This window comes from Dipteris shenzhenensis, chromosome 5 (assembly GCF_047967505.1).
Source record: "Dipteris shenzhenensis isolate YYH24624 ecotype China chromosome 5, Dip_SZ_1.0, whole genome shotgun sequence".
Lineage (NCBI taxonomy): Eukaryota > Viridiplantae > Streptophyta > Polypodiopsida > Gleicheniales > Dipteridaceae > Dipteris > Dipteris shenzhenensis.
In genome coordinates, this window is record NC_141600.1 from 6,373,123 (window position 1) to 6,390,800 (window position 17,678).

The window sequence follows — 17,678 nt, forward strand, 5'->3', positions numbered from 1 at the left end:
TATCTCGCTGGGACAATCAACTTGTTTGTATATTTTTTCCCAAATTTTCTTAAAATTCTTCAAAGTTTGAGATTTATAAATGAAACCTTAAATTTATTCTTAGAAACTAAAGGCTATGATCCCAAGTGAGAGAGAGAGAGGAGTGGGTCTCTAACCCATCATAAACGGGAAAGCAAGTTGTGCTTACATGGAATATATATGTAAGACAAGAAGAAAGCTAAGAAGCTTTTGGCTTTTATGTGCAAATGCAAAAGAAAGGTTTGCCAATATCCCCAAAAGAGTCCATTCTCAAATTAGCAAGGTTGCTTTTTGAGATCCCATGTGCAGACCCACCCTACTCGTGTACTTCAAGTACGGCAAAGAGAAACTTGACCCGCAGCGCCAAAGTGCGATCCGAGATTTAAGCGAAGAATTCGTTGAGAAGACTTTGTCAACGTCTGAATGAGAGGGAGGTATAGTTTTTGAAGCTACTCTTCAGTCTGCCTGAACTTGTTGCATTGCCGCGGATGCTCGTTTGCAGCCCTGACGTCTTGGCAACCGCACTGCTTGGTGTCCTCGCATGTGAACAGGTAAACCAGCAGCTGGGCCTCCTGAATTTCATATCGTTGTTTCCTCTCACCATTAAATCGCAATTATAGTGAGAAGCTGGAACGCACAGCAGTCACGGTCCAATTCTAGGTGCTTGGTAGATGTTCAATCTCATTTTTGGATCTCAATTCAATGGACGGGTCTGGGCTTTCCCTTACTTCAGCTCAATCAAAACGCCAGGAGATCAAGATGATCCGTGTGACGCTTCAAAATAGACAGTGGTTTGACCCACCCTTCCCCCCCGCCCTCCCAGGTATAGCGCGGTAAGAGCACATGAACGGAAGCTGCAGCGCACTTGTTGGGAGGGCTGCACTCCGTGTAAGAGCACGAGGCATCAAAACTCTGCAATGAATTCTGCTCCTTTGTCTGTCTTGAGGGTCTTTAAAGCAAGAAGAACATTGACAACTATCCCTACCTTTTCAGAGTCCACCAACTCAAGCGGGGCATTGGCTAGCCGTGTAGCTTCCTTTGGGGACAGATACTGGTGTTGCTTGCCCATTCATCGTTGGATATGGGCTATCCTTGGTGTCCTGGAAAAAAAAAGGGTAATGGATAAAGAGTGCCGTTGGCGCTTGTGACACGTGAATCCCATATGGGCCTTGGATATAATGGAAGGTTGAGACCCCTCTCTCATCTCCCCGGCTTTTTGAGAGAGAGAGAGAGAGAGAGAGAGAGAGCTTGGCAAGGCTAGGGTGCGAGGGTGTGGGACCCTTCGTAACCAGTGCCCCCCAGGACACGTGGTGCGCTTTTTCTTCACCAAACATGGTATCAAAGCTAGTGATGTCAGTGGGCTGTTTGTGCCTATCTAGGGCGGCTGTTGCGCATGCAACACATGGTAGCGGCTGACTTTGGGCAGATTACGGACTGCTGTGAAGTGTCGCGATTTGCAGCAGAAGATTCAAGTGCGACTTGTGTTGGCGGCGGCCGCTTGCACTGGCGGCTGGCTGTCTTTATTCGGGTTGGTGTGTTGGACTTTGACACATGGTGGCTTTGGTTTATCATATCCATGCATTTGTCTTGCGTCATCTCAAGTTTGCGGACGGGTCTTTGATTTGACTAAGGCGTGTAGCCCATGGGGTGTTTATAGGCCCTTGGTTGCCCCTTAGTGTGTTTGGATGAAAAAAATGGGTAATGGATGAAGGGCACCCTTGGCGCTTGTGACCCGTGTACAATTGGACAGTTGAGTAATCCCTAGGGATGACTATGGGCCTTGGATATAATAGAGGGTTGAGACCCCTCTCTTTCATCCCACCGGCTTTTTGGAAGAGATAGAGGTGTTGGTGCGGCTAGGTGTGGGACCTCTCGTAAATCATTCCCCCCCGGTAACACATGTGGTGTGCTTTCCTTCACCAACATTCATGAAGTGCCACCATTAGTGGAAGTGCACCCCCTTCTCAATTCCTATAACTCTGAAATATTGCAGTAGCTGATGTAGTTGGGTTAGCTGATATACCTAAGCCCATCATGCCTCAATCTAGAGTGATCTGTTGGTCTAGACTACCACAGGTCTGATCTTGTATAGGCCTCCCTCTCTTTCCTTTGTGGTACAACCTTTCCTGTGTCTTTTGACTTGATGGTAGCCTCCTGGTCGGCAATTCTACATTCATCTTTGGCTTGGTTGAAGCACTCACAGAAAGTAGGTTCTTTCAAAAGCCTAGAACACAAAAGGACATTTGAGGGCACCTCTTTGTCATATGACAGGATTGAGATGTTGCCAACCCCACAACTCTTGCTGTCCCCCACTGTCTTTTTTTTTTTTTGTGAGAAGAAATCTTTTATTTCTATAGAATAATTACATTCATAGCTGCTTCAAAAGCGAAGTAGCTACTACTCAAGAAAAGATCTCAGTATAGGCTGTATACACATCCTGATCAATCAAACGAGTCTGAAAACAATCGTAGAATGATTGTTGCAGAGATCGTTTGAAAAAAAGAAAGGATGAAAATAGTGGATCACCAAAGACTCTATGATTTCTATCCATCCATAAAGTCCATAGGGTCCAATATCGCACCCATACGAAAAATAAATCAAAACCCTGTCTCTGGGGATGAAATCCAAACAACTAGAAAAATCTGCCAAAAGTAACAGTAGGAAATCGCTGTCAAAGCCTCTGTCTGATGAGAGCAATGAGATCAGAAGTATTTGCTGTCCCCCACTGTCACCATAGAGTGTGACTTGGACGTGTGCTTGGAAGCACTTCTATCTGCAATCCACTCTTCCTCTTCACATGTGGCTGAAGGATCACCATAATCCTTCACCCAATGCTGTCACCCAGCGGGTATAACTGATTTTGGATTTTGGGCACTCTTGTTGTCTCATAAGTGTCCTTCAGAGTAGTCAACGCTTTGGCTGTCCCTACAAGCTGGATATGAGGGATCTGTCATCGTCACTATAATCACGGAATACTTACTTGTCATACCACTACTCGGCCTCATCTGTATATGCAGGTTACGGATCTTCCCAATGGTGATGTCCTTTGTCCGTTGTCTCCATGCCCATGGTGACGTTCCAAATCTTCCTTGTGACCATAGGCTCTTGATCGTCACCTTCCCCTTTCACCAAAGTTGATGAAGAGGCATGAGAAACGCAATTTCAAGGGAGCCACAGCTTGGAAATATAGCCCTGCACCTAAGTTGGCCAAAGTGTAACTGGAGCTGCCTTCAGTCATGCAAAGGGACTCCTTGCTTCAGTAGTTGGAGTAGACCAGATTTGGGCTCTGATACTATTCAGAGAATAGGACAGCAAGCCTATGCTAACCCTTGCAGTAGAAAGTTATGGTAAGGGATCTCACTACTCTCTCCAATCTATGAACCAGCAGAGTGGATGAATGAGCTAACACTGAGATTTGGAATTACACAGCAATATAGAACAACCTAAATTTCATACTCATGCTCCGCATGTTCAGGTGCTGCACTCTACCTACAGTTAGATAGCTGCTACATCCCTCCTGCTCCTGTGTGCCCTTGAAGGGTTCCAGTGGGATGCTTGAGGGTTGGCATATATAGGGCTCGCAGGGGGCAGTCTGTCCTCTTCCAAAACCACACATGGAAGTCCATACATGGTGTGGTCAACGCTGCAAATGCCTGTGCTAACATCACATGAAAAATCGTGTGAATTACCTACTGGAATGTCGGATATATTCCAGGGTTCAGAAGAATTTTCTTTCTGTTGCAGTCATGTGTGATGAAGGATTTGACGTTTGAAAAAGGAAGAAGGAAATCAGCATAAAGGATTCAAGCATGAACTTGTGGGTAGTGGCATGAAATTAAGGGGAAGTAATGAAGAGAGAATGCATCTTCCACTGTGGAACAGTCCAGTACAGATCTATGGTGGAAAGAATTCAAAGGGTCTTTCTGTGGCGAAAAGGCTAAATAAGTGGATGCGTAAGATTCAGTACAGCCACACAAATATTTGTGAAGGGTGTGCATATGGGAAGATGCATATTTACGTATTTTTGTATGTATGTATAAATAGGTAGATAAGCCCTCACACTCTCAGACACCAAAAAGTGACAAATAGGAAAGTCTGAGCAGAATTGGAGCAGTAAACTCAGCCCAGATATGGAACAGCAGCCTAAGGGATCACATAAGGAAATTTAGCTAGTGAAATGGCATCTGGAGACAATACAAGATGGAAAGATTAGGATTGGCTAGACAGCTGCTCAAGAAGGCAATGATTAAGGCTAGCAGGAAAATGGGTGTCCTAATGCGGCCCTTATGTTGCATGTTTTAGATGAGGAAGTACTGTAGACTTTCACTAGGTCAACAAGCATGCACATTGCTAATATGCCATGAGCATGAGATGGAAGCTATGACTAAAAACAACATTTGGAAACCCAGTATAGCTGCTTATGCTTGGGCACTGATGATGACATAAGCATTGCTTTGCTTGCAAAGTTTGTCTACCTTTTGTTTTCCAAAAGAATTTCGTCGCTCATTTTTCTTCTCTTTCGTTTTCTCTTTTATTTTCTTTGTAGAATTTTGGACTTTAGAACAACAAAATTCTGAATTTGTACGATTGGATACATTCTAGTCTTACAAAGGTATATTTGGAAAGCTGTAGATCTTCCATATGGAAAGAGTGATGTGGGATGCAAAGAGGTGTCCAAGAAAAAGGTACGGGAATATGGCACCATTCATAGATATGAGGCATGGTTATTGGTCATAGGAAGGAGTGGTACTTCAAAGAGACTTCTATTTCAACTTTCTTTTCTTTTCTTTCTAATGGATGCTTCATGAATAGTCGACAGTTGCTACCTGGAATTGATGTGCTTTCACTCTTCTTGGGGGGTTGAAAGACTCTCACTCACTCTCTCTCTCTCTCTCTCTCTCTCTCTCTCTCTCTCTCTCTCATTCTCCTCCCCTCCAACCCAAACCCTCCTCTAGTGCTCCCCTCCCTTGCTCCAGAACTCAGCTTTCCACCCTAAAAAGCGAGGCTTCCATCATTTCGGTCTGACTCTTGAGTTTTCTTATTTCCTTCACCAGGTCTTTCAGGAGTGTTTTCTCTATTCATTGAGTTGCAAGAGTGCTGGGACTTGTTCACAGGTTGTGCATGATTGACAATGGATGGTGCAACATACCTAACCAGGTGTGTTCAAATTGTCTATTGTGATGGAAGGTACTTTTCATTCCTGTATTTTCAGAAGTTATAATTCTAATTGCTTTCCTTCTCGTTCAGGATGCATACAAGCATACATGAAACCTGATACAAAAAAAGGGGAAGTAAGGCATATTTTGTTATGTCTTCTGGATTTGTCCTTAACCAATTTCTAGTACTAGTTTTTGAAATAATCAATTTTCAGTCTACTTTTTCTTTTTTCTTTCACCACAATTCCATATATATCAGTGCCTTGACATCTTTCCAATGTATTATGCCCAGGATTTCCAGATTACCTGGTGCCAGTCTCAACCCAGTGATTCATCATTATATGTAAGTGTAGTGTTGTGTCTATTGAAAAATTGGTGATATTATCAGACTTGCTCATGCAATCCCCTAAAATTGCAAGTGATGAAATTCATGTCAAGGATAGTTCCGTGGTTGTTGGGGAGATGCCATGGAATAGAACCCAGAATGGTTGCAAATTGAGTCACGCTTTTTCCCTTCCCTTTTTAGTGTTGGCTTCATATCTTAGTAAGCACTGGGTTACTTGGGAGATTTCAAAACCTAGATGGCAGCTCACTCAGCTACCCACCCACGTGCCTACCTCACATGTGCGTGAGTGCGAGGGCACGTGCACACATCTTTCTCTCTTTCCCTTTTCCCTCTTCTCTACCTCTCCCTTTGGTTGTTCTCTCCTCCATACTTTTACATTGACACTTTTAATGGTTTTCTAGTATAAAAGAGCAATGCAAGTTTTCCTCCAATCCTTCCCTGGTCCACATTGACCATCTTTTTTTGGCTCGGGTAGCTCTTGGTTTTCAGGAGTTAATTCATTTTGCAGAGTTCATCAAGATTAATTTGTTTTGAGCGGTTCCATTTATTATGAAGTAAACAGAGACTTTTACAAGAGACCTGCCACTTAAAATGGCCACTGTATTGATGTCATGGTAATCACCATGTTTGTCTCTTACTCAGCGAAGGGGTAAATCGGCATAAGGAGTTGCTTGCTGAAAGGGGTGCCTATGGAAGGGCATTTTATATTCCTTTGTGAAACGGATGAGTTTTTATGGAAGTTGGAGCTCTATACTTCACTTTCCCTATTTGCATCTGCAGGCTGTATTGCCAGGGTCCTCATTGACAAAGCTTTTGGTTCCTGCAAGTGACATAGCTTAATTTTAGAAAATTTTTCCAAGAATTTTTGTCTTTCGCTTTCCCATAAGGAGGCATAACAAAGTTGTTAATATATATGCAGGTGAAATGCAAATGAATTGCATTGCATTTAATAATAATGTGCCATTTTGGTGGAATGAAGTGAGATCTTTAAACTTGTCTTATGCTTTCTTTCAGTATAGTGGAAGAGCTCACGAGTCACCAATCTGTGTCGAAAAACCAGCTATGGCAGACTGGGCACTCCGCAGTTGTTGCAATCACAACCAGATTGTCTTCATAGCGACTGTTGGTGCTTTCATGTTCGCAATCCTTGCAGTATGCTAGTTGACTTTTGACCTTCCTTGCAGTCACAGGAGGCCTTTTCTATTTAATTGTTTTAAGTAACAAGGTCAGCTTGCAAGGGACATGTAGTCCATGTGCGGCCTTTGATAAGCAGTAATTGTTCTGGTATTGTTTTGTCAAGTTTTGACAATTTGCTTTGAAGGATGTGCTTTGACAATTTTATAAGTTCTTAGGGAGTGCAAAGAAATGCCACCCTTATGTATGCAGTTTTGTTTTCTCTTGTGCAGCTCTGGCGGACTCCTGTGCTGACTCCATTCAAGCTTATAACAGTGTTCTTGCATGAAGCAAGCCACGCAATTGCTTGTATACTCTCTTGTGGCCGGGTGAGTCCTTGTTATATAAGACTTTCCATGTCCCAGCGTTGCTAACCTTATGTCGACAACTAACTCTATGGTTTGCAGGCCAATGAGACAAGTTTGTAAACATTCTCATGGTGATACATGTTATAACACAATTATCTGCTCAACTGTTAAAAGTATTGTTATTGTCATTTATATGGATATCGTGCCAGTGCATTGTAAGATGCTATACTTCACCAAGCTTTTTGCCGGCAACAAGCTTTGCTGAGAAAGTTGTTAAGCCTTGACGGATCATGTTTTTGCTATCCTGCGGGCAGCTTTTGTGCCATGCCATTGTAGGCTAAGGGCCGCCCCTCAGCGCACCTTGTTCTTGCATCCCCTGGCACCTTTCCAGTGGCTGTTTGAGGTTGCCCTGCCAGCTCAGGAGCCTGGCAGCCGCTGGTCACGTCTCTTGCCGGATTTGGAGCTCGTGGATGCCGCACCAGCCCTTGAGCAGCTCTTAGGCTCCGCTCTGCACCTAAGGCCTTATCGCGGCTGTTTTGGCATCTCTTAATGACCAGGTTCCCTTGGTGGCTCGTGTTCAATTGGTTGGCCAGCCTTGCTTTGCTGGAGCACTCTCTGGCCTTCTTTCGAAGGGCTCTGGTTGTTGAGCTTTCCCTTTTTCAGATACCTTTCAAGGTTTTTCTCAAAGGTGCTCCTCACATCACTTGGGAGCGGCCCGTATCTTCTAGTGTTGGACGCCCGTGCCTCTTTCTTGGCTGCTTGGATTTTTGCTGTGCTGGCCCTTCCAGCCAGCCTTTTGGAGGGCTCTTGACCCTCTTTTCCCTCGCCTTTTTCCCTCCTTTTTCCACCCCCCTCCTTCCCTCTCTTTCAGCAGCGTTTTGAGGACTGAATCTTGGCGGCCAACCTTGGTCTGGCCAAAGGAGCTCAAATGGCAAACCATGAAGGTTCCTCTCTGCCCAAAAGACGAGCACCAGGTGAAGAAAACAATCAAGTCACTTCATGACAGAGCTGTCATGGACTAGATAGTCAGGTTCACACCCACAAGGAGTCAGTCACTTGATGGAGACCACATCCAAGAGGTACCATCTATGGAAGGGGGGTCTTTCTTCTCTAGCTGAGCTCCCCCCTAATGTGCCCGCACTTGGTTGGCTCCATTTTGTGCTAGTACCATGGGTTCACAGTTGACTACACGGGTAAGACACATGTGCCTCGGTTTTTGATTACGCTCCTCTTACTAGAGCTCTCGAGAGAGTATCACACCATCCCACACTCCATTGGGAGAGCTTTTGGCACAGTGGTAGAGCAGCAACCTCAGACGACAGCGTTATTACGAAGTCCCTAGACTCACGTTGATTGTGGAGAGCCTAGAGTCCCTTCCAAAGGATATCTTTGTTGAGATTCTTGATGTTGGAGAGTTCACACAGCGCATTGAGAACTCTGGACTTCTAGGCTAGTGCTCATGGTGCAGGCAAATGGGGCGCTTGGCTCACAATTGTCAAAGGTGTGTGGGCAAGACTTCTCCACGGCCTTGCCAAGAGCAGAGGGCTGCCCGCCCAGAGATTGTGTAGTGGACAATGGATGGAGTCCTAAATACCCTGGGTGAAGCCTTCTAGGGGGACCTGGACCAGGGTAGCCTGCAAGTAGACTTTGAAGAACCGTAGAAGGTCAATGAGACTCGGAAGTGTGCGAAGGCAGAGCGTGAGGCAACCCTTCTGAACCTAGGGGAAGTAGTTAGAGGATGCCTCAATAGACCGTCTTTGTACATTGGAGGAGGAGACTTCTTCGATGTGCAAGCAAATCTACCGGTGGTAGGGTTTCATAGCACCAAGGAGCCGACACAACATCAGGGGTTTTGGCAGCCCCTCTTAGCTTTCTGGCCGTCGGCTCCAGCCGCCCTTGCCGCCCCTCCTCCAATAGCTTAGCAAAGGTAGGATTTTGGTGGTCCCTTAGCTTCGGCAGTCACTGCTCCAGCCACACACATCTCTGATTCCCTTTCCACCGTGGATCTTCCCCCCCCCCCCCCCCCCCCGGCCAGTTCTCTCCCCCTATTGTTGCCACTCTCACCGCCCAGCCACCCTCCACCTCCTCCCCGCCTTCCTCTTCTCCTCCTTCCGCTATAGCAGCGTCAATTGATTCTTCCTTCTCCTCCCATCCCTCCTCGTGACCCGATGCCGAATTGAAGCCCTCGAGCAAGGGTATGGTTGAGTCTCCCCCCTCCCCCTCCCCCCCCCCGCCCCCAACAACGGCCTCCCTTTCTCTGCAGTCCACTCCCTCTCATCTTTAGGACTTAGCTTCCTCGAAGAAGCCAGATTTAGGCGGCTTGTTCTCCCAACTTCCAGGTCTGAGGCCCTACCTTGGGCAACCCTTCTAGGAAGTGTGCACTTCCTCTAGCCAGTCCCTCACGGCCAAACCATTACTGCACTTAACCATGGTTAACCTTGGGTTAAGCATGCGTTGAGTCACAAAGATACCTTACATCACTTTTCACGTCCCCGTGACATACCCTGCTCTTAAAACAGCAAACTACCCAGGTTGCTGCTGAAAAATGACAGTGAAAGTAAAGTAATTAGGCAGAAATAGCCCATACCAGAATATACATCATCTGTAAGATACAACCTACAATGATAATATGGGCTAGAAGAGCTCGAGAGTCCATCCATAAACCCTTGGCAGGGATTGAAGCTAAGCCTGCAAATATGTCTAAGGATGATTGGAATGAGTTGGATGCGCTCGGCCTTGCTTACCTGACACGAGAAACACCGTGTCACATATTCATGAATATGCTTTTTCATCTTTGGCCAAAAGAAATCTCGCTTCACGAGATCATGTCTTCTCGACTCCTGGATGTCCCGCACATGGGCTATCATGGCACTATCGAATGACTCTCTGCCTGAGATCATTCTGACTAGGTACTACAACCTTGCCATTTCTAACTAGCATACCATCCCTTATGGTATATCTTGCATAAGTTTGGCCTTTTTTGGATGCCAGGTCATACTTTTCATTTTCCCCAGGTCTAAACACATGAGCTTTAGGCCACAAGCTCTGGATAAACTTGTCCACCTTTTGAGTTTCTCTGATCTCGGTCATTAGAGCACTCTCTAATACCGTGAAACTCATGTTGTGCATAATGCGAGACAATGCATCAGCAACCTTATTGTCTTTTCCTCTTCGATACCGAATCGTTAAATTAAACTCCCGCATGAGCTCTGCCCACCTAGCTTGGCGGCCCCTCAAGTCAGGCTGTTTACTAAAATGTTTCAGAGTATCACGATCCACATCCACATAAAACTCTGAACCATACAAATAATGCCTCCATGTTTTCAAAGCATGGATAACTGCATACAACTCTAATTCATGAGTTGGCCAATTCCTTTGAGAAGGAGAAAGCTTCTTGCTTTCAAAGGCTACTGGCCTTCCCTCTTGAAGGAGAACTGCTCCTACCGCAATGCCACTTGCATCGGTTTCCAGGAACAACGGTTTCTGGGGATCAACTATTTTTAACACCGGTCCCGTGATCACAGCTTGTTTTATGGTGTTAAAACTTTCTTGTTGATTCTGTCCCCATATAAAAGGTACTTTATCTGAGGTCAGATCAGTCAATGGCGATACTATTTCGGAATATCCTTTGATATGCCTTCTATAAAACTGGACAAATCCCAAGAATGATCGCAACGCGGTCAGACTCTGAGGGATTGGCCAAGTTAGTATCGCAGCCACTTTCTTTGGATCCATTTCTATCCCCTCTGGAGTAATTATGAATCCTAAATATTCAAGCCTAACCATACACAGTATAGTTTTCTTTTTATTTACATAAAGACTGGCTTTCCTCAAAGTACTAAACACTACTCTTAAGTGTTCACGATGCTCAGTAATACTTTTACTGAATATCAGGATATCGTTAATAAAATGTACTACGAACTTTCCGATATACGGACGTAGTAAATCGTTCATCAGCATGACGAATGTCGCTGGAGCATTGGTAAGTCCGAAGGGCATTACAAAAAACTCATAATGACCAAACCTGCTTTTGAAAGCGGTTTTATGCACATCCTCGGCTCTAATCCGGATCTGATGGTAGCCACACTTAAGATCTATTTTATTGAAAATCACGGCTCCATGTAATGCATCTAGCAAATCATCAATCCGAGCCATCGGATACCTGTGCTTAACAGTGATATTATTCAATGCTCTGTAATCTATACAGAGGCGAAACGTATCATCCTTTTTCTTCTTTAATATCACTGGCGAAGCAAAAGGTGAGAAACTTGGCTGAATCTGCCCCAACTTGAGGTATCCTTCCAGTTGTGTACGCACCTCTGCCTCTTCAGTAAAACTCATTCTATAGGGAGGTCTATTTACAGGTTCTGCCCCCAGGATTAGTTCAATCTTATGCTGAACTTTCCGCTCTGGAGGTAACCCATAAGGTAGTTCATCCCTAAAACATTCAGAGAACTCCTCTGTTATAAGATTAGCCAGCTTGGCCATCTCACCACCTTGCGTAACATCAGTGCTAGCCGAAGAATCATCAACCGGCTCTACCGATGCTGTGCAAAGTGCTTTTTCCAATCAATGGCTGGATTCTTCCTAGAATGCCACGCCATACCCAGGGCTATATCTGCATGAGCAAGCTTGGTCATTTCAAAATCAAGCTTCTTAGCATAGTCCTGAATCCGAAGCTCCAACTAGGTAACCCTTTGGTCCCATACTTCAGTTGAACTTCCATCTACCATCCTGACTGTATACGCATAGTCAGATGGACTTGTCTTTAATTTCAGTCTCTTCACGAGCTTGGAGTTAATCACATTGTGAGTTGATGCCGAGTCAAACAACACAATGACATCATGATTGGCCACTTGTCCTTTCATTTCAATTAACTCCGTATCATTAAAGGCTGTATACCCCGTTGCTGCAGGCTTAGATAGGATGTTATCAGGTGCACTCGTCACTAGCTTAGCAACAGACACACATAACAAACAAGGTACTAACCTCTGAGAAGATCCCGCTAGCTGAATCTGCATCTCTTCTGCTCTGGGACTTCCCTCCATCTCCACGTCGCATTCTGAGATCACCATCTCAGCCATCCGACGATCTTTGTTACGTGGACAATCCTTCCACTGATGAGGCTGAAGGCAATTAAAACATAAGCCTTCTCTCCTCGCTTTTTCCCTTTGTTCTGGGTTTAAGGGAGACTTAGACCAAGCCCGGGCTGCCATTGGGGTTACTTTCCTCTTCACTCCAATGGTGGTACTTGGTTTAGGAGTTTCAGCCGGTTTCGCCTGCTTGGCTTGACCACTCGGCTGAGAACCACTCCCTCTACTAGTCCATTTCTTCTTAAACCCAGATTTCTTCGGATACCCATACCGGGTTCCGACCTGTGCAAACCCACTTGGCCTGCTGCCCTTGGCATCTTCATAGTTCAGGGCTATGGCTATTGCATCATCTAACGTGTTCGCGTACTTAGTCCGAACTTCCATTTTTATTCGATCATTCAATCCAAATATGAAATCTTTCACTTGGATTGATTGAGGCAGGGGTTCGTCAACCTTCATTACACTCTCTCGAAACTTATCAGTGTATTTTGCCACTGATAAATTTCTCTGACGAAGGTTCCTATATTGATCCCAAGCTCGGGATGCTTCGTCAGGAGGTAAGAAGTGTTTCCAGAACTCTCTTTTAAACCCCTCCCAGGTAGTGGATGCTATACCATCTTTTTGTTGTTTAATCCACCACCGATCCGCTACCTCACTGAACATGTGGGTGGCCTCACGGATCTTCTTGATGTCATTTCTGATTTCACAAATGGCGAACACCTGGTCCCATTTGTGTAACCAGGTCTCAATGACATTGGAGCTACGGTCGTTCATCCGACCAGAATACTTTTCTGGCCTATAATTGGCAATATTTGGCACTTTAGCCTTCCTAGGCTCGACCGCATGGACAGACTCCGGTTCCATTAGAGCCTTTCCCTTCTCCTCTCGAGAAGGTCTGGCAGACATACTGTGTATCGCTCTCCTCAGTTTAGACTGCCCTGCATTGGCCTGTAACTGCTGCGCTAACAACTATTGCAAGGCATCCTCCAGTAATGCAATCCTGCCAGATAAAGTATGAGCTACTGGGCGCGACACCTGCTGGGTTGGCCGGACTCCTGACTCACCAGGGTTCCTCCTGGAAGCCCCTTCTTCCGCTTCCATTCAGTTCAATGGGTGTTTTGTTTTGTTTTGTTTTGTTTTTTTTTTTGGGTTAAAAAAAAAAAAAAACACCGCTAGAAAACTGTATTTACAAATTGACGCAATTCAGTGTACTGACACTCTGACACAATTCCCTATACTAGGGAATTCCTGCAATCCCACATGCACACTGACTAGGCATTTGACACAGGCATATATCTTAAATGGCGCTTTTCCCTATCCTAGGGAAGCTCCTGCAAACAACTCTGACTGCAGCACATAGGCATACCGTCAAGCATGATGTGTCCCTGCTACAACATCAAAGCCTCATGCAGGCTGATCACTCACAAGATCGTGTTTATGAAAGCAGAGCATTAACCGACAAAGTCCAGAAAAAAAAAACACGGAATTGATGGAGGTCAAAGAGAGCTCCCTGGTCATCAACGATTTCACCACAGCCTTCTTGGATTGCGTGGCCTCTTCCTTTGTCTACCAAGGTGTAGATGTCTGATCGAGATGTTCTCTGGCTACGGGTTGCCCATCCCCAAATCTTCTCGAAGATGTACACGAGCCACCACGCTTCCGCTGCGTCACCTCTGCGCTCCCAGTCTGTCGTCCGCTCCAGATCACAGCTTACGTGCTCACTGCCCAAATCCTGATTACGGGCCAATTGCTCGTCGACTATCGCTCCATGCCTATCGTCCGCTCCAGATCACGGGCAGCGCCAACCTTCCGTCGCAATCACGGCAGCGCCAACAGCTATACGTCCATCTACCCTTAAGTTTCGTCACAGCCTTACGGGATTAGGTTGATGGTTTGACGTTCGTCCAGCTTGTCCGTCGACTAGCGCTCTGCGTCGATCTGGCGCCAGTCATAGACTATCTTCGTCGAAGGGTCTCCCTCATTCACGAATCGCTTTACCGTAGACCACGGGCAGCGCCAATCTCTACGTCGCAATCACGGCAGCGGCACCAGCCACCCTTCCGTCGTATTTCGTGATCACCCCTATACTATTCGTCGAACACATTGCAGGTCAGCATGGATCCCGTCTGTGCGTCGTAGATCATAAGTGAGTCGAGCTGCCACACCCACGCTCCACGCCTGTTTTGCGTCACCATCGCCGATCGATGCGTAGGCCAGTTCGTAAGCCAGCGCCAGAGGACCACCGCGCTGTTCGTCAATCCCTTCTTGAATTCCTAGCCTTGGGCTCTGATACCAAATGTTAAGCACTAACTATCTATTCCTACTGCAGATCACGGGAGCAGCACCATGGATATCCTCCCAGCCAACCTTGCTGAAGCTTTCAAGCAGACAGAGAATTCCAAATCAAACATACGTGAAAATCACTATTCTCTTCTCTCACTAGCCTCAACAAGCCCCATCTCCCTAGATGGATCTAGATGCCACATGTCATCCATATAGGGCCTTCCTAATGCAACATTTCACCCCTCTCTTGGGATGGATTAAATCCTTTGCCCCTAGGCACATTCTTTGCATTAGGCCCTTAGCCTTAGATCCACCTAGTCTGGTGCTATCAACCCTCACCCAGGACCTTGACATTAATTCCCTCCCGATCATTTACATGAAGCGCAAACAAATAATTACAAACATAGATCTTTTAAGGGAAATGTCGACTGATTCTTCTAAGGTCATGCTACCTCGGCTAGAGCGTAACAGTATTAGTCATCGTCAAAACTAGCCCTGCAAAAATTGACGTATGACTGCACGATCTCAATTGGCTCCCCTCGGTAAGTGAAGCTGTGTCGATGAAGTACTGCCCGTGAGGTGTTGAAGATCGTAACCTTGGTTGACTGTCAGATCTCTCTCTCTATGATATGAGATGATTCTATTAAAGTCGGAGAGAGAGAGAGAGAGAGAGAGAGAGAGAGAGAGAGAGAGAGAAAGAAAGAAAGAAAGAAAGTGTATTATTGTCCACTAAAGGCCAAAATGGGCCCATGGGACATCAAGAACTCTGCATACAAGATAGCACAAAATCAACGTGCCACAAAGAAGAGGCATCATCGAATATCATCTAAGTGCTACGCAATACAATGCAAGTGAAAGTACATAATGTCAAATCTGAGCCTAAATACAAAGTAAACTAGATGCAAGGAAACCGCCCCTGGGTGCAAAATGGGGGGATGAGTACAATATGCCAATGCAAAGATACTAGTCCAGGTGTCACGGAGTCTGAGAACCAAAATAATACTGGAAATCCTGTCCATCGACTCTGCCTCCTGCTATGAGAGTACAAATCTGAGCAAAGGTGAGGTGAGCGGCTGGTGGGGCGAGATCTCCATGAGTAAGTCTCCTCCGAAAAGCTGCCATCATCCTGGATCGTCTGGAGATGAAGCGACGAGTACGTCCCCTATGTAACAAGATCCTGCGGCGTCTACAAACCATCTCATATGTACATCCACAGGGTGGAGGCATGTGTCCTGTGTGAGCTCTGACCTCCTCGTGCTCCTCCTGGTCTTTGTCCTTTGGTATAGCGTGTGCCTGAGCTCTATCAGGCTGGGCTCTATCACGCTCCGGTCTGTGCTGATGGTCTCTGAGGTAGTCTCGTCGAAGCATAGTGGCCTCCCTGACATGAAGAGCTAGGCAATGCTGATCCTCGTAGTCCATCACTCGTGAGAGAGGTCCAAAGCCATCCGTGAAGAGACAGTGGAATCTACCTCTGAGCTCATAATATAGCGGGCATCTGCAAATGAAGTGCTCCTCTGACTCCACCTCTCCCATGGTGCAACAAGGGCAGATCCTGGTCTCTCGGCCTGGTCGCCGTCCATCCTCCATGCGTCGCATCCTACCAGCCTCTATCTCGAGCTGATGCGAAGAGACTCTAAGCTGGCCAAGGGCAATCCTCAGTGAGTGGGACATGTGGATACCTGTATAGCCTGGTGGAATGACAAATCCATCCTCTGAGATCCGAAGGAAGTGGTCACGATATGTGGCCATCTTCGTCGGAAGCTGCGTGGGATAAATCCAAGTGCGATACGTATGAAGCTGCAGCAAGTCTGCTCTCGTGACCTGGCTAAGCTCGTGGCGAGTCAACTCGAGATGAGGGGCATCTATGCTGTATCGGAAGGGAGGCAGTCTATCCATGTCTAGTCCAAGAGATGTGAGCCACCTAGTGAGTCTGAAGTACCAGCAGTATCGGGCCCCAGATCGTGCCAACTCCATAGAAGATGCAAGTGCTAACCATGGCAACCGAGCTCTGCCTGCTGCTGAGTCTCCAAACTCCCTAACCCTATGCAAATACACGACCGACTGAAACGCTGCATCCAATGCAAGGGGGGAGAGAGAGAGAGAGAGGATTCTATCTAAGTCTGCTTGAGACCCTTCAGGATCTATGGGACTGGTGATCACAATTAACTAATAGTGATCCCTTACATCTGGCCCTAGTACTTTGTTGCGGTGTTCTAAGACTTCTTTTTATGTAGCTTCCTAGTTTTTTGCTGGCTGCTCCTGCAGAATTTTCAAGCTATTTCGGTTGTCCCCATAACAGTCTCTGATTTGTGTGTAGGCCTAGGCTCTACATTTTAGGAGTCCATGCTGCTCATTTTCTACCTCCCTTGTGGGGCAGATTTTGCAGATCCTTTCTTCTTTGGGTATTCTTGGTCTTGCCCACCTGCCCCTCTCCATCTCTAGATCATGTGAACTGGTTCTGATTTTGCAGATTAGATGCCTTTTAAAGATTGATATGTCTTCCTAGAGGTATTTCTGCATCCCATAGCTGTCCATTGAGTTAATGTCGGTTTGTAGAATTGTATTTTATAGAGAGAGAGAGAGAGAGAGAGAGAGAGAGAGAGAGAGTCTATTAATGTCCACGGGAGACCAAAGGTCTATGGGACAATAGAAAAGCCAACCAGTACATCAGTTTAGGGAGGGCACATGGCAGCTCCCTAAGAGTGCATAAAGCAACTCCACTTATTTAGAGTACCTAGATTATGTCCTGGAAAAAAAAAACCAAATAGTCGGCCTTACATCATTTAAAGACTGAGAGTCTTTTGGTTTTGATTTAAACTCCTTAATGATTGCTATTCCTTAATCATTTTGAGAGAGAGAGAGAGAGAGAGAGAGAGAGAGAGAGAGGACCTGTAAGTTTAGTAAATGAAGGATAATATCCTTTTAATAGGTTGAGGGAATAAAAGTGAATGCAAATGAAGGCGGTGCAACAATCACGCGAGGAGGAATGCCTTGGTTGATTCTGCCTGCCGGCTGTACTCTTCAAAATACTCACTCTATTCTGGTTTAAGTTTGCTCTTTGAAATGTAATTTGCCATTTGGATCTTGTTGTAATCTATTATTTGTTTGCCTCTAACTTCTACAGAATTACGTCTTGTATTGGCTATGGTAGATCTTGGATCCTCATTTTGGGGCATGGTGCTTGTGCTGTCATCAACTGAATTGCTGACAGCTAGAATTGCTGCAGCTTGCCTTGTTGTGGCATTGCTAGTGGTACTGCTTATTGCCAAAAATGTAATTTCATCTGCCCCTCCTCTTTATC

At 45.8% G+C, this 17,678-nt stretch overlaps 1 protein-coding gene across 8 annotated transcripts in view; it reads left to right on the top strand.

The window, feature by feature from the left end:
- Window positions 1–247: 247 nt before the first annotated feature.
- The window catches only part of LOC147901557 (peptidase M50B-like protein), a 78,632-nt gene continuing 61,201 nt past the window's right edge, over window positions 248–17,678 (top strand). For 2 of the 8 annotated variants that reach the window (XM_087374569.1, XM_087374576.1), the window contains exons 1-8: window positions 248–569; window positions 5,073–5,175; window positions 5,266–5,309; window positions 5,467–5,517; window positions 6,535–6,672; window positions 6,927–7,022; window positions 17,307–17,391; window positions 17,529–17,650. In XM_087374569.1, the coding sequence (XP_087230695.1) occupies window positions 5,283–5,309; window positions 5,467–5,517; window positions 6,535–6,672; window positions 6,927–7,022; window positions 17,307–17,391; window positions 17,529–17,650 (519 nt within the window). In that variant the 5' untranslated portion in view covers window positions 248–569; window positions 5,073–5,175; window positions 5,266–5,282. Of the gene's footprint in view, window positions 570–4,644; window positions 4,704–5,072; window positions 5,176–5,265; window positions 5,310–5,466; window positions 5,518–6,534; window positions 6,673–6,926; window positions 7,023–17,306; window positions 17,392–17,528; window positions 17,651–17,678 lie in introns of all 8 variants that reach the window. The other 6 variants (XM_087374570.1, XM_087374571.1, XM_087374572.1 and 3 more) reach the window with 6 other exon arrangements.